The sequence below is a fragment of the Oncorhynchus keta genome, chromosome 30 (assembly GCF_023373465.1).
Source record: "Oncorhynchus keta strain PuntledgeMale-10-30-2019 chromosome 30, Oket_V2, whole genome shotgun sequence".
Lineage (NCBI taxonomy): Eukaryota > Metazoa > Chordata > Actinopteri > Salmoniformes > Salmonidae > Oncorhynchus > Oncorhynchus keta.
This window is the reverse complement of record NC_068450.1, coordinates 4,739,194-4,758,900: the sequence shown is the minus strand read 5'-3', so window position 1 is coordinate 4,758,900 and position 19,707 is coordinate 4,739,194. Positions and strand designations below refer to the sequence as shown.

General features: G+C 46.4%; 1 protein-coding gene and 2 long non-coding RNA genes across 42 annotated transcripts in view; 1 reads left to right on the top strand and 2 right to left on the bottom strand.

Annotated features, from left to right (window-relative positions):
* Nucleotides 1-749, bottom strand: part of LOC127913831 (uncharacterized) — a 3,639-nt gene extending 2,890 nt beyond the window's left edge. The window contains exon 1 of the long non-coding RNA XR_008086888.1: nt 675-749. This is a non-coding gene — a long non-coding RNA (uncharacterized LOC127913831). The remainder of the gene's footprint in view (nt 1-674) is intronic.
* Nucleotides 1-19,112, top strand: part of LOC118363912 (PDZ and LIM domain protein 7-like) — a 126,603-nt gene extending 107,491 nt beyond the window's left edge. Inside the window, exons 9-20 of one of the 33 annotated variants that reach the window (XM_052487260.1) lie at nt 4,344-4,464; nt 10,362-10,477; nt 12,623-13,763; nt 13,906-13,978; nt 14,125-14,304; nt 14,377-14,665; nt 14,702-14,881; nt 14,918-15,025; nt 15,099-15,206; nt 15,751-15,786; nt 15,895-15,930; nt 15,967-19,112. In XM_052487260.1, coding sequence (XP_052343220.1) covers nt 4,344-4,464; nt 10,362-10,477; nt 12,623-12,709 — 324 coding nt within the window. In that variant the 3' untranslated portion in view covers nt 12,710-13,763; nt 13,906-13,978; nt 14,125-14,304; ... (5 more) ...; nt 15,895-15,930; nt 15,967-19,112. Of the gene's footprint in view, nt 1-4,343; nt 4,465-10,361; nt 10,478-12,622; nt 13,764-13,905; nt 14,015-14,124; nt 14,305-14,376; nt 14,666-14,701; nt 14,882-14,917; nt 15,243-15,278; nt 15,460-15,678; nt 15,787-15,858 lie in introns of all 33 variants that reach the window. The other 32 variants (XM_052487259.1, XM_052487253.1, XM_052487263.1 and 29 more) reach the window with 32 other exon arrangements.
* LOC127913830 (uncharacterized) lies at nt 10,501-12,614 on the bottom strand. 8 transcript variants are annotated; one of them, XR_008086881.1, is made up of 5 exons: nt 11,359-12,614; nt 11,182-11,321; nt 11,037-11,146; nt 10,687-10,966; nt 10,501-10,616 (listed from the first exon to the last, which is right to left on the bottom strand). It is a non-coding gene; the product is annotated as an uncharacterized LOC127913830 (long non-coding RNA). The 8 variants fall into 8 exon arrangements; XR_008086882.1 differs by having other exon boundaries at nt 11,037-11,246; nt 11,354-11,423; nt 11,459-12,614; XR_008086883.1 differs by having other exon boundaries at nt 11,037-11,246; nt 11,354-11,428; nt 11,464-12,614.
* Nucleotides 19,113-19,707: the final 595 nt, after the last annotated feature.

Sequence of the window (19,707 nt, the reverse complement as noted above, 5' to 3'; positions counted from 1 at the left end):
AAATGCTGAATACAACAGGTGTAGTAGACCTTACAGTGAAATGCTGAATACAACAGGTGTAGTAGACCTTACAGTGAAATGCTGAATACAACAGGTGTAGTAGACCTTACAGTGAAATGCTGAATACAACAGGTGCAGAAGACCTTACAGTGAAATGCTGAATACAACAGGTGTAGTAGACCTCACAGTGAAATGCTGAATACAACAGGTGTAGTAGACCTTACAGTGAAATGCTGAATACAACAGGTGTAGTAGACCTTACAGTGAAATGCTGAATACAACAGGTGTAGTAGACCTTACAGTGAAATGCTGAATACAACAGGTGTAGTAGACCTTACAGTGAAATGCTGAATACAACAGGTGTAGTAGACCTTACAGTGAAATGCTGAATACAACAGGTGTAGTAGACCTTAGAGTGAAATGCCGAATACAACAGGTGTAGTAGACCTCACAGTGAAATGCTGAATACAACAGGTGTAGTAGACCTTACAGTGAAATGCTGAATACAACAGGTGTAGTAGACCTCACAGTGAAAGCTGAATACAACAGGTGTAGTAGACCTTACAGTGAAATGCCGAATACAACAGGTGTAGTAGACCTTACAGTGAAATGCTGAATACAACAGGTGTAGTAGACCTTACAGTGAAATGCTGAATACAACAGGTGTAGTAGACCTTACAGTGAAATGCTGAATACAACAGGTGTAGTAGACCTTACAGTGAAATGCTGAATACAACAGGTGTAGTTGACCTCACAGTGAAATGCTGAATACAACAGGTGTAGTAGACCTCACAGTGAAATGCTGAATACAACAGGTGTAGAAGACCTTACAGTGAAATGCTGAATACAACAGGTGTAGTAGACCTCACAGTGTAATGCTGAATACAACAGGTGTAGTAGACCTTACAGTGAAATGCAGAATACAACAGGTGTAGTAGACCTTACAGTGAAATGCTGAATACAACAGGTGTAGTAGACCTCACAGTGAAATGCTGAATACAACAGGTGTAGTAGACCTTACAGTGAAATGCTGAATACAACAGGTGTAGTAGACCTCACAGTGAAATGCTGAATACAACAGGTGTAGTAGACCTTACAGTGAAATGCTGAATACAACAGGTGTAGTAGACCTTACAGTGAAATGCTGACTTACAAACCCTTAACCAACAGTGCGGTTTTAAGAAAAATAAGAGTTAAGAAAATATTTACAAAATAAACTAAAGGACAAACAAAAGTCACACAAAATAACAATAACGAGGCGGGTACCGGTGCAGAGTAGGGGGTACCGGTGCAGAGTAGGGGGTACCGGTGCAGAGTAGGGGGTACCGGTGCAGAGTAGGGGTTACCGGTGCAGAGTAGGGGTTACCGGTACAGAGTAGGGGGTACCGGTGCAGAGTAGGGGGTACCGGTGCAGAGTAGGGGGTACCGGTGCAGAGTAGGGGGTACCGGTGCAGAGTAGGGGTACCGGTGCAGAGTAGGGGGTACCGGTGCAGAGTAGGGGGTACCGGTGCAGAGTAGGGGTTACCGGTGCAGAGTAGGGGTACCGGTGCAGAGTAGGGGTACCGGTGCAGAGTAGGGGGTACCGGTGCAGAGTAGGGGGTACCGGTGCAGAGTAGGGGGTACCGGTGCAGAGTAGGGGTACCGGTGCAGAGTAGGGGGTACCGGTGCAGAGTAGGGGTACCGGTGCAGAGTAGGGGTTACCGGTGCAGAGTAGGGGGTACCGGTGCAGAGTAGGGGGTACCGGTGCAGAGTAGGGGGTACCGGTGCAGAGTAGGGGGTACCGGTGCAGAGTAGGGGTACCGGTGCAGAGTAGGGGTTACCGGTGCAGAGTAGGGGTTACCGGTGCAGAGTAGGGGTACCGGTGCAGAGTAGGGGGTACCGGTGCAGAGTAGGGGTTACCGGTGCAGAGTAGGGGTACCGGTGCAGAGTAGGGGGTACCGGTGCAGAGTAGGGGGTACCGGTGCAGAGTAGGGGTACCGGTGCAGAGTAGGGGTACCGGTGCAGAGTAGGGGTACCGGTGCAGAGTAGTGGGTACCGGTGCAGAGTAGTGGGTACCGGTGCAGAGTAGGGGGTACCGGTGCAGAGTAGGGGGTACCGGTGCAGAGTAGGGGTTACCGGTGCAGAGTAGGGGTACCGGTGCAGAGTAGGGGTTACCGGTGCAGAGTAGGGGTTACCGGTGCAGAGTAGGGGTTACCGGTGCAGAGTAGGGGTTACCGGTGCAGAGTAGGGGTTACCGGTGCAGAGTAGGGGTTACCGGTGCAGAGTAGGGGTTACCGGTGCAGAGTAGGGGTTACCGGTGCAGAGTAGGGGTTACCGGTGCAGAGTAGGGGGTACCGGTGCAGAATAGGGGGCACCGGTACAGAATAGGGGGTACCGGTGCAAAGTAGGGGGTACCGGTGCAGAGTAGGGGGTACCTGTGCAGAGTAGGGGGTACCGGTGCAGAGTCAATATGCTGGTTAGTGAAGGTAATTGAGGTAATATGTACATGTAGGTAGGGGTGAAGTGACTTTGCATAGATAATAAACAGAGAGTAGCAGCAGTGTACAAAACAAATGGGGGGGTGTCAGTGTAAATAGTCTAGTGGCCATTTTGATTAACTGTTCAGCAGTCTTATGTCTTGGGGCTAGTAGATGTTAAGGAGCCTTTTGGACCTAGACTTGGCGCTACGGTACCGGTTGAGAACAGTCATAGAGACAACAGTCTATGACTAGGATGGCTGGAGTTTTTGACAATTTTTAGAGCCTTCTTTTGATGGCAGGAAGCTTGGCCCCAGTGATGTACTGGGCCGTACGCACTACCCTCTGTAGTGCCTTGCGGTCGGATGCTGAGAATTTGCCACACCAGGCGGTGATGAAACCTGTCAGGATGCTCTCGATGGTGCAGCTGTAGAACCTTTTGAGGATCTGGGGACCCATGCCAAATCTTTTCAGTCTCCTGAGGGAGAATAGGCAATGTCGTGCCCTCTTCACGACTGTCTTGGTGTGTTTGGACTATGATAGTTTGTTGGTGATGTGGACTCCAAGGAACTCAAAGCTCTCAACCTGCTCCACTACAGCTCCGTTGATGAGAATGGGAGCGTCATAGGCCCTTATTTTTTCTGTAGTCCACAATCATCTCCTTTGTCTTGCTCACATTGAGGGAGAGGTTGTTGACCTGGCACCACACTGCCAGGTCTCTGACCTGTAGGCTGTCATCATTGTCGGTGATCAGACCGCTGGGTCGTCGGTTAAGTTAATGATGGTGTTGGAGTCATGCTTGCCCACGCAGTCGTGGGTGAACAGGGAGTACAGGAGTCCAGGTGTGAAAGGGTAATGTGGAGTGAAATAGAGATCGCGTCATCTGTGGATTTGTTGGGCCGGTATGTGAATGGGAGTGAGTCTATGGTTTCTGGGATGATGCTGTTGATGTGAGTTATGACCACTCTTTTCAAGGCATTTTGTGGCTACAGATGTAAGTGCTACGGGACAGTAATCAGGCAGGTTACCATCGCTTCCTTGGGCATATGGTGCTTTGTTTGAAACATGTAGGAAGTACAGACTCGGTCAGGGACAGGGAAGACACTTGCCAGTTGGTCAGCGCTCTTAAAGATCACACAGTCATCCGGAACAGCTGGTGCTCTCATGCATGCTTCAGTGTTGCTTGCCTCGAAGCACGCAAAGAGGTAATTTATCTCGTCTGGTAGGCTCGTGTCACTGGTCAGCTCACGGCTGGGCTTCCCTTTTGTAGTCCGTAATAATTTGCGAACCCTGCCACACCCGACGAGCATCAGAGCCGGTGTAGTGTGATTCGATCTTAGTCCTGTATTGATGCTTTTGCCTGTTTGATGGTTCGTCTGAGGACATAGCGGAATTTATTATAAGCGTCTTGATTAGTGTCCCGCTCCTTGAAAGCGGCAGTTCTACCCTTTAGCTCAGTGTGGGTGTTCCCTGTAATCCATGGCTTCTGGTTGTGGTATGCACGTACGGTCACTCTCTTGGTAAATAGTGGGGTCTACAGCTTATCATGAGGTACTCTACCTCAGGCAAGCAAAACCTTGAGACTTCTTTTAATGTTAGATTTTGCGGACCAGCTGTTATTGACAAATAGACACAGACCATCAAACCCATGAAGAGTTTACCGGAGGCAGCTGTTCTGTCTTGCCGATGCACCGAAAACCCAGCCAACTAGGCAAGTCAATTAAGAACAAATTCTTATTTACAAGTAATGGCAACAGCCAAGAGTCTTCCTGTGGGGACAGAGGGACAAACAAGACGAGAGGAATATGGACCACAAGCTAGTTTAGTTTAGCAGGACACAATGTGTAAGCTGAGGCCTGACCCCCTTTCCTTCCTTCCTCCGTTTAGGATATCATGCATGCTCTGAAGATGACCTACCATGTCCAGTGTTTCATGTGTGCTGCGTGTAAGAGCCCCATCAGAAACCAGGCCTTCTATATGGAGGAGGGAGAACCTTACTGTGAGAGAGGTGAGGTTCTAACTTTTCAATCAAAACAGAGGGAAAATTGTTTGAGGTTCACAGCCTTTGGTGTGGCCAGGTTGTCTCAGTGCTTTCTCTCGCTCCATCTACTGCTTCTATAAATGATGACCTCATATGTGAACATCTACTGCTTCTATAAATGATGACCTCATATGTGAGCATCTACTGCTTCTATAAATGATGACTTCATATGTGAACATCTACTGCTTCTATAAATGATGACCTCATATGTGAGCATCTACTGCTTCTATAAATGATGACCTCATATGTGAACATCTACTGCTTCTATAAATGATGACCTCATATGTGAACATCTCCTGCTTCTATAAATGATGACCTCATATGTGAACATCTACTGCTTCTATAAATTATGACCTCATATGTGAACATCTACTGCTTCTATAAATGACGACCTCATATGTGAACATCTACTGCTTCTATAAATGATGACCTCATATGTGAGCATCTACTGCTTCTATAAATGATGACCTCATATGTGAGCATCTACTGCTTCTATAAATGATGACCTCATATGTGAACATCTACTGCTTCTATAAATGATGACCTCATATGTGAACATCTACTGCTTCTATAAATGATGACCTCATATGTGAACATCTACTGCTTCTATAAATGATGACCTCATATGTGAACATCTACTGCTTCTATAAATGATGACCTCATATGTGAACATCTACTGCTTCTATAAATGATGACCTCATATGTGAGCATCTACTGCTTCTATAAATGATGACCTCATATGTGAGCATCTACTGCTTCTATAAATGATGACCTCATATGTGAACATCTACTGCTTCTATAAATGATGACCTCATATGTGAGCATCTACTGCTTCTATAAATGATGACCTCATATGTGAACATCTACTGCTTCTATAAATGATGACCTCATATGTGAGCATCTACTGCTTCTATAAATGATGACTTCATATGTGAACATCTACTGCTTCTATAAATGATGACCTCATATGTGAACATCTACTGCTTCTATAAATGATGACCTCATATGTGAACATCTACTGCTTCTATAAATGATGACTTCATATGTGAACATCTACTGCTTCTATAAATGATGACCTCATATGTGAACATCTACTGCTTCTATAAATTATGACCTCATATGTGAACATCTACTGCTTCTATAAATGATGAACATCCTCTATAAATGATGATGTGAGCATCTACTGCTTCTATAAATGATGACCTCATATGTGAGCATCTACTGCTTCTATAAATGATGACCTCATATGTGAACATCTACTGCTTCTATAAATGATGACCTCATATGTGAACATCTACTGCTTCTATAAATGATGACCTCATATGTGAACATCTACTGCTTCTATAAATGATGACCTCATATGAACATCTACCTTCTATAAATGATGACTTCATATGTGAGCATCTACTGCTTCTATAAATGATGACCTCATATGAGCATCTACTGCTTCTATAAATGATGACCTCATATGTGAGCATCTACTGCTTCTATAAATGATGACCTCATATGTGAACATCTACTGCTTCTATAAATGATGATGCATCTACTGCTTCTATAAATGATGACCTCATATGTGAACATCTACTGCTTCTATAAATGATGACCTCATATGTGAACATCTACTGCTTCTATAAATGATGACCTCATATGTGAGCATCTACTGCTTCTATAAATGATGACCTCATATGTGAACATCTACTGCTTCTATAAATGATGACCTCATATGTGAACATCTACTGCTTCTATAAATGATGACCTCATATGTGAACATCTACTGCTTCTATAAATGATGACCTCATATGTGAACATCTACTGCTTCTATAAATGATGACCTCATATGTGAACATCTACTGCTTCTATAAATGATGACCTCATATGTGAACATCTACTGCTTCTATAAATGATGACCTCATATGTGAGCATCTACTGCTTCTATAAATGATGACCTCATATGTGAGCATCTACTGCTTCTATAAATGATGACCTCATATGTGAGCATCTACTGCTTCTATAAATGATGACCTCATATGTATATATATCTTCATCTACTTAGCTGACGTTTATGTTATGCGTTTGTCTATTAGTTTATAAACTCAGCAAAAAAAATAAACATCCCTTTTTTTCAGGACCCTGTCTTTCAAAGATAATTAGTAAAAATCCAAATAACTTCACAGATCTTCATTGTAAAGGGTTTAAACACTGTTTCCCATGCTTGTTCAATGAACCATAAACAATTAATGAACGTGCACCTGTGGAACGGTCGTTAAGACACCAACAGCTTACAGACGGTAGGCAATTAAGGTCACAGTTATGAAAACTTAGGACCTGAAAGAGGCCGTTCTACTGACTCTGACAAACACCAAAAGAAAGATGCCCAGGGTCCCTGCTCACCTGCGTGAATGTGCCTTAGGCATGCTGCATGGAGGCATGAGGACAGCAGATGTGGCCAGGGCAATAAATTGCAAAGTCCGTACTGTGAGATGCCTAAGACAGAGCTACAGGGAGACCAGTGGCAGACCACATGTAACAACACCTGCACAGGATCGGTACATCTGAACATCACACCTGAAGGACAGGTACAGGATGGCAACAACAACTGCCTGAGTTACACCAGGAACGCACAATCCATCCATCAGTGCTCAGACTCTCCGCAACAGGCTGAGAGAGGCAGGACTGAGGGCTTGTAGGCCTGTTGTAAGGCAGGTCCTTACCAGTCATCACCAGACAGGACTGGCAAAAAGTGGTCTTCACTGACGATTCGAGGTTTTGTGCTCACCAGGGGTGATGGTCGGATTCATGTTTATCGTCAAAGGAGTGAGTGTTACACCGAGGCCTGTACTCTGGAGCGGGATTGATTTGGAGGTGGAGGGTCCGTCATGGTCTGGGGCGGTGTGTCACAGCATCATCTGACTGAGCTCGTTGTCAGTGCAGGCAATCTCAACACTGTGTGTTACAGGGAAGACATCCTCCTCCCTCATGTGGTACCCTTCCTGCAGGCTCATCCTGACATGACCCTCCCTCATGTGGTACCCTTCCTGCAGGCTCATCCTGACATGACCCTCCCTCATGTGGTACCCTTCCTGCAGGCTCATCCTGACATGACCCTCCCTCATGTGGTACCCTTCCTGCAGGCTCATCCTGACATGACCCTCCAGCATGACAATGCCACCAGCCATGCTGCTCGTTCTGTTTATGTCTCAGTTGTTGAATCTTGTTATGTTCATACAAATATTTACACATGTTAAGTTTGCTGAAAATAAACGCAGTTGACAGAAGAGAAGATGTTTCTTTTTTTGTTGTTGAGTTTATAAATGGAGCTTCTGCTTTCTCTATTGTGCTGCTGTGATTGGTTTCATGGGTCATAATACAGCTGTTGCTGTCTCTCACACAGCTCAGGAGTGGGTTGCTTTGTTATCAGAGGGAGGACTCAGAATAATGCCTTCAGCGTTGATAAACATTTTGCAGCCTCAGCACCTCTCTGGGATTGTCCTGCTGTCTTTCACGCACGCACGCACGCACACACACACACACACACACACACACACACACACACACACACACACACACACACACACACACACACACACACACACACACACACACACACACACACACACACACACACACACACACACACACACACACTCTGAGTACTGTCCCTAAAGCCTGCCACTTTCTTCAAGTCCCTGAGATGGGGAAAAGAAAATGGGAGCAATCCATTTAAATCTGTGGAGCGATCTGTCCTCCTCCTCTCTCTCATCCCTTCATCACTGATCTCATCCCTTCCCTACACGCTGGGACATCACTGATCTCATCCCTTCACTACACGCTGGGACATCACTGATCTCATCCCTTCATCACTGATCTCATCCCTTCCCTACACGCTGGGACATCACTGATCTCATCCCTTCACTACACGCAGAGACATCACTGATGTCATAGCCTAGTGGTTAGAGGAGGGAGGCAGGTGGCCTAGTGGTTAGAGGAGGGAGGCAGGTGGCCTAGTGGTTAGAGGAGGGAGGCAGGTGGCCTAGTGGTTAGAGGAGGGAGGCAGGTGGCCTAGTGGTTAGAGGAGGGAGGGAGGCAGGTGGCCTAGTGGTTAGAGGAGGGAGGGAGGCAGGTGGCCTAGTGGTTAGAGGAGGGAGGGAGGCAGGTGGCCTAGTGGTTAGAGGAGGGAGGGAGGCAGGTGGCCTAGTGGTTAGAGGAGGGAGGGAGGGAGGTGGCCTAGTGGTTAGAGGAGGGAGGTGGCCTAGTGGTTAGAGGAGGGAGGGAGGGAGGTGGCCTAGTGGTTAGAGGAGGGAGGGAGGGAGGTGGCCTAGTGGTTAGAGGAGGGAGGGAGGTGGCCTAGTGGTTAGAGGAGGGAGGGAGGCAGGTGGCCTAGTGGTTAGAGGAGGGAGGGAGGGAGGCAGGTGGCCTAGTGGTTAGAGGAGGGAGGGAGGGAGGCAGGTGGCCTAGTGGTTAGAGTAGGGATGGAGGGATGGAGTAGGGAGGGAGAGGCAGGTGGCCTAGTGGTTAGGAGGGAGGGAGGGAGGTAGGGGAGTGGTTAGAGGAGGGAGAGGGAGGCAGGTGGCCTAGTGGTTAGAGGAGGGAGGGAGGGCAGGTGGCCTAGTGGTTAGGAGGGAGGGAGGGAGGGAGGGAGGCAGGTGGCCTAGTGGTTAGAGGAGGGAGGGAGGCAGGTGGCCTAGTGGTTAGAGGAGGGAGGGAGGGAGGCAGGTGGCCTAGTGGTTAGAGGAGGGAGGGAGGGAGGCAGGTGGCCTAGTGGTTAGAGGAGGGAGGGAGGAGGGAGGGAGGGAGGGAGGCAGGTGGCCTAGTGGTTAGGAGGAGTGGGGAGGGAGGGAGGGAGGCAGGTGGCCTAGTGGTTAGAGGAGGGAGGGAGGGAGGCAGGTAGCCTAGTGGTTAGAGGAGGGAGGGGGAGGCAGGTGGGCTAGTGGTTAGAGGAGGGAGGGAGGGGTGGAGTGGAGGGAGGGGAGGGAGGGAGGGAGGTGGGGAGGGAGTGGTTAGTGGTTAGAGGAGGGAGGGAGGCAGGTGGCCTAGTGGTTAGAGGAGGGAGGGAGGCAGGTAGCCTAGTGGTTAGAGGAGGGAGGGAGGGAGGCAGGTGGCCTAGTGGTTAGAGGAGGGAGGGAGGGAGGCAGGTGGCCTAGTGGTTAGAGGAGGGAGGGAGGGAGGGAGGCAGGTGGCCTAGTGGTTAGAGGAGGGAGGGAGGGAGGCAGGTAGCCTAGTGGTTAGAGGAGGGAGGGAGGCAGGTGGGCTAGTGGTTAGAGGAGGGAGGCAGGTGGCCTAGTGGTTAGAGGAGGGAGGGAGGGAGGCAGGTAGCCTAGTGGTTAGAGGAGGGAGGGAGGGAGGCAGGTAGCCTAGTGGTTAGAGGAGGGAGGGAGGGAGGCAGGTAGCCTAGTGGTTAGAGGAGGGAGGGAGGCAGGTAGCCTAGTGGTTAGAGGAGGGAGGCAGGTAGCCTAGTGGTTAGTGGAAGGAGGGAGGCAGGTAGCCTAGTGGTTAAAGCGTTGGACTAGTAACCAAAAGGTTTCTAGATCGAATCCCCCGAGCTGAAAAAATCTCTTCTGCCCCTAAACAAGGCAGTTAGCCCACTGTTCCTAGGTCAGTTAACCCACTGTTTCTAGGCCAGTTAACCCACTGTTCCTAGGCCAGTTAACCCACTGTTCCTAGACCAGTTAACCCACTAGACCAGTTAACCCACTGTTCATAGGCCATCAATGAAAATAAGAATTTGTTCCTAACTGAATTGCCTAGTTAAATAAAAATAAAAAATCTTCCCCCTCCCGCTGTCTCTCCTCAACCCCCCTTCTTCCTCTCTCTCCACAAACCCCCCTTGTTCCTCTCTCTCCTCAACCCCCATTCTCTCCCTGCAGATTATGAGAAGATGTTTGGTACTAAGTGTCATGGCTGTGACTTTAAGATCGATGCTGGGGACCGCTTCCTAGAGGCCTTGGGATACAGTTGGCACGACACCTGCTTTGTCTGCGCTGTAAGTCTCCTGATTCACCTGGACCTCTGTCTACCTTACCTCCATCTACATTAGTCTCTACCTGTCTACCTCATCTCCATCTCCATTAATCTCAACCTGTCTACCTCATCTCCATCTACATTAGTCTCTACCTGTCTACCTTACCTCCATCTACATTAGTCTCTACCTGTCTACCTCATCTCCATCTCCATTAATCTCTACCTGTCTACCTCATCTCCATCTCCATTAATCTCAACCTGTCTACCTCATCTCCATCTACATTAGTCTCTACCTGTCTACCTCATCTCCATCTACATTAGTCTCTACCTGTCTACCTCATCTCCATCTCCATTAATCTCAACCTGTCTACCTCATCTCCATCTACATTAGTCTCTACCTGTCTACCTCATCTCCATCTCCATTAATCTCAACCTGTCTACCTCATCTCCATCTACATTAGTCTCTACCTGTCTACCTCACCTCCATCTACATTAGTCTCTACCTGTCTACCTCATCTCCATCTCCATTCATCTCTACCTGTCTACCTCATCTCCATCTACATTAGTCTCTACCTGTCTACCTCACCTCCATCTACATTAGTCTCTACCTGTCTACCTCACCTCCATCTACATTAGTCTCTACCTGTCTACCTCACCTCCATCTACATTAGTCTCTACCTGTCTACCTCACCTCCATCTCCATTCATCTCTACCTGTCTACCTTACCTCCATCTACATTAGTCTCTACCTGTCTACCTCACCTCCATCTACATTAGTCTCTACCTGTCTACCTCATCTCCATCTCCATTAATCTCAACCTGTCTACCTCATTTCCATCTACATTAGTCTCTACCTGTCTACCTCACCTCCATCTACATTCACCTGGACCTCTGTCAACCTCACCTCCATCTACATTAGTCTCTACCTGTCTACCTCACCTCCATCTACATTAGTCTCTACCTGTCTACCTCACCTCCATCTCCATTCATCTCTACCTGTCTACCTTACCTCCATCTACATTAGTCTCTACCTGTCTACCTCACCTCCATCTACATTAGTCTCTACCTGTCTACCTCACCTCCATCTACATTAGTCTCTACCTGTCTACCTCACCTCCATCTACATTAGTCTCTACCTGTCTACCTCACCTCCATCTACATTAGTCTCTACCTGTCTACCTCATCTCCATCTACATTAGTCTCTACCTGTCTACCTCATCTCCATCTACATTAGTCTCTACCTGTCTACCTCATCTCCATCTACATTCACCTGGACCTCTGTCTACTTCACCTCCATCTACATTAGTCTCTACCTGTCTACCTCACCTCCATCTACATTAGTCTCTACCTTTCTCTCCTGGATCTGGTCCTACATTCGTCTCTACCTGTCTCTCCTGGATCTGGTCCAACCTACGTCTCTCCTGGATCTGGTTCAACCTACAGTACGTCTCTACCTGTCTCCGTTCTCTCTGTCTCTCTCTAGCTCGCTGTCGCTCTCTCTCTAGCTCTCTGTCGCTCTCTCTCTAGCTCGCTGTCACTCTCTCTCTAGCTCGCTGTCGCTCTCTCTCTAGCTCGCTGTCGCTCTCTCTCTAGCTCGCTGTCGCTCTCTCTAGCTCGCTGTCGCTCTCTCTCTAGCTCGCTGTCGCTCTCTCTCTAGCTCGCTGTCGCTCTCTCTCTAGCTCGCTGTCGCTCTCTCTCTAGCTCGCTGTCGCTCTCTCTCTAGCTCGCTGTCGCTCTCTCTCTAGCTCGCTGTCGCTCTCTCTAGCTCGCTGTCGCTCTCTCTCTAGCTCGCTGTCGCTCTCTCTCTAGCTCGCTGTCGCTCTCTCTAGCTCGCTGTCGCTCTCTCTCTAGCTCGCTGTCGCTCTCTCTCTAGCTCGCTGTCGCTCTCTCTAGCTCGCTGTCTCTCTCTCTAGCTCGCTGTCTCTCTCTCTAGCTCGATGTCGCTCTCTTTAGCTCTCTGTCGCTCTTTCTCTCTAGCTCGCTGTTTCTCTCTAGCTCGCTGTCTCTCTCTAGCACGCTGTCACTCTCTCTCTAGCTCGCTATTGCTCTCTCTCTCTAGCTCGCCGTCTCTAGCTCGCTGTCTTTCTTCTCTCACCTAACCCCCTGCCTTTCTCCCTCCTCCGTCTCCCCTCTCTCTCTCTCTCTCTCTCCCTCTCGCTCTCTCTCAGTTCTGCCAGATCAACCTGGAAGGAAAGACCTTCTACTCTAAGAAGGATAAGCCGCTGTGTAAAGGCCATGCCTTCACTCCCGTCTGAGAGGGAGAGAGGTGGTTCAGACAGGAGACCTTCACCATTCTCTGAACCCTGAAGACCTGTAGAGTGGCCAGTTAATCGCCACTCCACTGCAAACCAGACAGCATCAGTGCATCAGATCCTCACTTATCGCTCAGCTACAGATAGATTCAGCTGCACCTCATCCTTCAACTTCTATCCCTGGACTTTCCAAATGCATCCTGTACTGGCTCCTTTCACGAAGAGCTAAAGGAATGTGAATGTTAACCTTTCTGACCTTAACCACCGAGTTTCTCTACTGTTGTTACTCATAGCAGGTTACTCTAGTATCAAATGTAATGGTATAACGAAGTGAGACATTTTTAGTATTGTGTGTAGTGTTATTACAAACGGAGTCATTTCAAGCCTTCGCTCCTCTAACTCTAACTCTGCGTATTGTCAGTGAATATATATATATATATATATTATATATATATATATAATGTCATTCTTCCCTCTGTGATTGTGGTGATCGCCATCTGTTGTTCACAGGTCATCCTGTACTCCAGTGTGTGTGATGGTGTTTGGGAATTGCCTATTCGTCTGGTGAAATGTCAGGCTCAGCCCCTTCTAATCTCAACCTCGTTCATTTCACTTTTAAGTGCCTTTTTAAAAAAAAAAAAAAACATTTTTTAAGTTGAACCAACCATTTAGTGTGTCATTTTCTGAGATGTTACATTAACTGTCGCTGCACCACCGTCCTCATTTACAGTCTCTGGTCCGTTCGACAACCCTTTGGTTACTGCAGTAATTAAGGTGATTTTAATGGGGATCCTTACTCCAGTACTTCAGGTGATGTACGGGGTAACCTTACTCCAGTAATTAAGGTGTACGGGATAACCTTACTCCAGTAATTAAGGCGATTTTAATGGGGATCCTTACTCCAGTACTTCAGGTGATTTTAATGGGGACCCTTACTCCAGTACTTCAGGTGATTTTAATGGGGACCCTTACTCCAGTACTTCAGGTGATTTTAATGGGGACCCTTACTCCAGTAATTCAGGTGATTTTAATGGGGACCCTTACTGCAGTTTTTAAGGTGATTTTAATGGGGACCCTTACTCCAGTTTTAAGGTGATTTTAATGGGGAACCTTACTGCAGTACTTAAGGTGATTTTAATGGGGACCCTTACTCCAGTAATTCAGGTGATTTTAATGGGGACCCTTACTGCAGTTTTAAGGTGATTTTTAATGGGGACCCTTACTCCAGTAATTAAGGTGATTTTAATGGGGACCCTTACTGCAGTACTTAAGGTGATTTTAATGGGGAACCTTACTGCAGTACTTAAGGTGATTTTAATGGGGACCCTTACTCCAGTACTTAAGGGGTGATTTTAATGGGGACCCTTACTCCAGTACTTAAGGTGATTTTAATGGGGAACCTTACTGCAGTACTTAAGGTGATTTTAATGGGGACCCTTACTCCAGTACTTAAGGTGATTTTAATGGGGACCCTTACTCCAGTACTTAAGGTGATTTTAATGGGGACCCTTACTGCAGTACTTAAGGTGATTTTAATGGGGACCCTTACTGCAGTACTTAAGGTGATTTTAATGGGGACCCTTACTGCAGTACTTAAGGTGATTTTAATGGGGATCCTTACTGCAGTACTTAAGGTGATTTTAATGGGGACCCTTACTCCAGTACTTCAGGTGATTTTAATGGGGAACCTTACTCCAGTACTTAAGGTGATTTTAATGGGGACCCTTACTCCAGTACTTCAGGTGATTTTAATGGGGACCCTTACTCCAGTACTTCAGGTGATTTTAATGGGGACCCTTACTCCAGTACTTCAGGTGATTTTAATGGGGACCCTTACTGCAGTTTTTAAGGTGATTTTTAATGGGGACCCTTACTCCAGTACTTAAGGTGATTTTAATGGGGAACCTTACTGCAGTACTTAAGGTGATTTTAATGGGGACCCTTACTCCAGTACTTCAGGTGATTTTAATGGGGACCCTTAATCCAGTACTTAAGGTGATTTTAATGGGGACCCTTACTCCAGTACTTAAGGTGATTTTAATGGGGAACCTTACTCCAGTACTTAAGGTGATTTTAATGGGGACCCTTACTGCAGTACTTAAGGTGATTTTAATGGGGACCCTTACTCCAGTACTTCAGGTGATTTTAATGGGGACCCTTACTCCAGTAATTCAGGTGATTTTAATGGGGAACCTTACTGCAGTACTTAAGGTGATTTTAATGGGGACCCTTACTCCAGTACTTCAGGTGATTTTAATGGGGACCCTTACTCCAGTAATTCAGGTGATTTTAATGGGGAACCTTACTGCAGTACTTAAGGTGATTTTAATGGGGACCCTTACTGCAGTAATTAAGGTGATTTTTAATGGGGACCCTTACTCCAGTACTTAAGGTGATTTTAATGGGGACCCTTACTGCAGTACTTAAGGTGATTTTAATGGGGACCCTTACTCCAGTACTTAAGGTGATTTTAATGGGGAACCTTACTGCAGTACTTAAGGTGATTTTAATGGGGACCCTTACTGCAGTACTTAAGGTGATTTTAATGGGGAACCTTACTCCAGTACTTAAGGTGATTTTAATGGGGACCCTTACTCCAGTACTTAAGGTGATTTTAATGGGGACCCTTACTCCAGTACTTCAGGTGATTTTAATGGGGACCCTTACTCCAGTACTTCAGGTGATTTTAATGGGGACCCTTACTGCAGTTTTTAAGGTGATTTTTAATGGGGACCCTTACTGCAGTACTTAAGGTGATTTTAATGGGGAACCTTACTGCAGTACTTCAGGTGATTTTAATGGGGAACCTTACTCCAGTAATTCAGGTGATTTTTAATGGGGACCCTTACTGCAGTTTTTAAGGTGATTTTTAATGGGGACCCTTACTGCAGTACTTAAGGTGATTTTAATGGGGAACCTTACTGCAGTACTTCAGGTGATTTTTAATGGGGAACCTTACTGCAGTACTTCAGGTGATTTTAATGGGGAACCTTACTCCAGTACTTAAGGTGATTTTAATGGGGACCCTTACTCCAGTACTTAAGGTGATTTTAATGGGGACCCTTACTCCAGTACTTAAGGTGATTTTAATGGGGACCCTTACTGCAGTATTTAAGGTGATTTTAATGGGGACCCTTACTCCAGTAATTAAGGTGATTTTAATGGGGACCCTTACTGCAGTACTTAAGGTGAGTTTAATGGGGACCCTTACTCCAGTACTTAAGGTGATTTTAATGGGGACCCTTAATCCAGTATTTAAGGTAATGTACGGGGTAACCTTACTCCAGTACTTAAGGTGATTTTAATGGGGACCCTGACTCCAGTACTTAAGGTGATTTTAATGGGGACCCTTAATCCAGTATTTAAGGTAATGTATGGGGTAACCTTACTCCAGTACTTAAGGTGATTTTAATGGGGACCCTTACTCCAGTACTTAAGGTAATGTATGGGGCAACCTTACTCCAGTACTTAAGGTGATTTTAATGGGGACCCTTACTCCAGTACTTAACGTGATTTTAATGGGGACCCTTACTCCAGTACTTAAGGTAATGTACGGGGCAACCTTACTGCAGTAATTAAGGTAATAGGAACTCAGTCATGTGGAACTAGTTACTGTACTTACTGTAATACTCTCCCTTGTGTGCGTTCCAAATGGCGCACCCTATTCCTTATATAGTGCACTCACATTTGTATGGGCTCTGGTAAAAAACACTAGTGCACTATAAATGAAATAGGGAGTCCCTTCGGGACACAGCCCATATTGCACTAGTCACTATAAAAACTGTCCGACACTCCATATTGACCCCAGGGACCCAGAATGCACCACTTCACATCAGCTGTGTTATTAATTGAGTAATGTAAATCAGAATAGTACACCATAAAAAAAGGAGTAGCGTTTTGAAGCAACACTATCAATGTACAGCATATGGAATTAAACGCTGTTTACAGGGCTGGGAGTCAAATGCAGTTTCAACTGTGGCTCTTGAATGGAGGATAATCTTATAGCCAATTATATTCTAGAACGTTCTAAATTCAGTTGGAATTGACCCCAACTCTGTGAAGGGATTTGTAGTCGTTTTGTTGTCCTGGGATTTGTAGTCGTTGTGTTGTCCTGGGATTGGTAGTCGTTGTGTTGTCCTGGGATTTGTAGTCGTTGTGTTGTCCTGGGATTTGTAGTCGTTGTTGTCTTGGGATTGGTAGTCGTTGTGTTGTCTTGGGATTGGTAGTCGTTGTGTTGTCTTGGGATTGGTAGTCGTTGTGTTGTCTTGGGATTGGTAGTCGTTGTGTTGTCTTGGGATTGGTAGTCGTTGTGTTGTCTTGGGATTGGTAGTCGTTGTGTTGTCTTGGGATTGGTAGTCGTTGTGTTGTCTTGGGATTGGTAGTCGTTGTGTTGTCTTGGGATTGGTAGTCGTTGTGTTGTCTTGGGATTGGTAGTCGTTGTGTTGTCTTGGGATTGGTAGTCGTTGTGTTGTCTTGGGATTGGTAGTTGTTGTGTTGTCTTGGGATTGGTAGTCGTTGTGTTGTCTTGGGATTGGTAGTCGTTGTGTTGTCTTGGGATTGGTAGTCGTTGTGTTGTCTTGGGATTGGTAGTCGTTGTGTTGTCTTGGGATTGGTAGTCGTTGTGTTGTCTTGGGATTGGTAGTCCTTGTGTTGTCTTGGGATTGGTAGTCCTTGTGTTGTCTTGGGATTGGTAGTCCTTGTGTTGTCTTGGGATTGGTAGTCCTTGTGTTGTCTTGGGATTGGTAGTCGTTGTGTTGTCTTGGGATTGGTAGTCGTTGTGTTATCCTGGGATTTGTAGTCCATTGTGTTGTCCTGGGATTGGTAGTCCATTGTGTTGTCCTGGGATTGGTAGTCGTTGTGTTATCCTGGGATTTGTAGTCCATTGTGTTGTCCTGGGATTGGTAGTCCATTGTGTTGTCCTGGGATTGGTAGTCCATTGTGTTATCCTGGGATTTGTAGTCCATTGTGTTGTCCTGGGATTGGTAGTCCATTGTGTTGTCCTGGGATTGGTAGTCGTTGTGTTATCCTGGGATTTGTAGTCCATTGTGTTGTCCTGGGATTGGTAGTCATTCTACAGAAGTGACTGTATGTATTGGACCAAATACTGTATGGTCTAGGGTTCTATTCAATCCGAATCCCGGAGGTGCAGCGTGATTGTTCCCGCGTGGGACGGAGACTGCATTCCTGGTAAATGATGTCGGCTCAATCCACAAATTTACATTCAGAGCGAGCAATCTGTATAATGTCAAACGACACATTGAATAGAGCTCATGTCTCACAAGAGACCTGTAAGTAAGTACACTGAACAAAAATATAAATGGTTTAATATACTGAACAAAAATATAAACGCAACAATTTTAAAGATTTTTCTGAGTTCCAGTTAATAGAAGGAAATCAGTCAATTGAAATAAATTAATTAGGCCCTAATCTATGGATTACACAGGACTGGGCAGAGGCACAGCCTTGTTTGGGGCTTTATTTAAGACAAATACTCCTCAGTTTCATCAGCTGTCAGGGTGGCTGGTCTCAGACGTTCCTGCAGGTGAAGAAGCTGGATGTGGAGGTCCTTGGCTGGTTGGTTGGACGTACTGCCAAATCTTCATAAAACGACGTTGGAGGCGGCTTATGGTAGAGAAATTAACATTAAATTCTCTGGCAACAGCTCTGGTGAAAGTTCCTGCAGTCAACATGCCAATTACACGCTCCATTGTGTTGTGGGACGAAACGGCATTTCAGAGTGGCCTTTTATTGTCCCCAGCACAAGGTGCACCTGTGTAATGATCATGCTGTTTAAGCAGCTTATTGATATGCCACACCTGTCAGGTGGATGGATTATCTCGGCATTGGAGAAATGCTCACTAAACAGGGATGTAAACACATTTGTGCACAAAATTAGAGAGAGAGAAGCTTTTTTGTAAGTATGGAACATTTCTGGGATATTTTATTTCAACTCATGAATCCTGGGACACTATACATGTTACGTTCATAATTTTTGTTCAGTATATTTATGTAATGGGTGTGTTTGAAAGGACTGTGTGTTTTGAAACCTAATTATTTTGTAATGTACTGTGTTCGCTGACTAGTGAGATTGGTTCACTTCTGATATGTACTCATTTCTACTTTTGTACGTCAACCTCTGCTCCAAGAACAATGGGATTATAATAACAGATATACTAACAAATATATATGTATTTTACTATTTGTTTTATATTAAAGTATTGTATACCAAGTGCCTTCTCAAGCTTTACACACACTGAGCTTTAAAATAATTCTTAAATTCGAACGAAAAACTGCTGTATTCATTTGTGTACACGCTAGAGATGTTTTTAGCGAAATAATTGATATCTTTGATCAAGGATTTGGTATCAGAACCAGTCAATCAATAAAACATGTCTGTATTCTTCCATCTTTTCATTCTCTTTGTCTCCTTGCATCCAGTATTAGTTTAATGGATGACATAACCCTCAAATACAAATCGACCCCCAGCACCTATTTACAGTTGCCCTAAAGGGCAAAGTAGCTTTCAAAATGGGCCTTAGGGCCACCGTACTCCTCCCTAGCCATGGTCTCTCCTCCCCCTTAGGGCCATGGTCTCTCCTCCCCCTTAGGGCCACCGTACTCCTCCCTAGCCATGGTCTCTCCTCCCCCTTAGGGCCATGGTCTCTCCTCCCCCTTAGGGCCATGGTCTCCTCCCCTTAGGGCCATGGTCTCCTCCCTAGCCATGGTCTCTCCCCTTAGGGCCATGGTCTCTCCTCCCCCTTAGGGCCATGGTCTCCTCCCCTTAGGGCCATGGTCTCCCCTCCCCCTTAGGGCCATGGTCTCCCTAGCCATGGTCTCTCCCCTTAGGGCCATGGTCTCCCCTCCCCTTCGGGCCATGGTCTCCCTCCCCCTTAGGGCCATGGTCTCCCCTCCCCCTTAGGGCCATGGTCTCCCCTCCCCCTTAGGGCCATGGTCTCTCCTCCCCCTTAGGGCCATGGTCTCTCCTCCCCCTTAGGGCCATG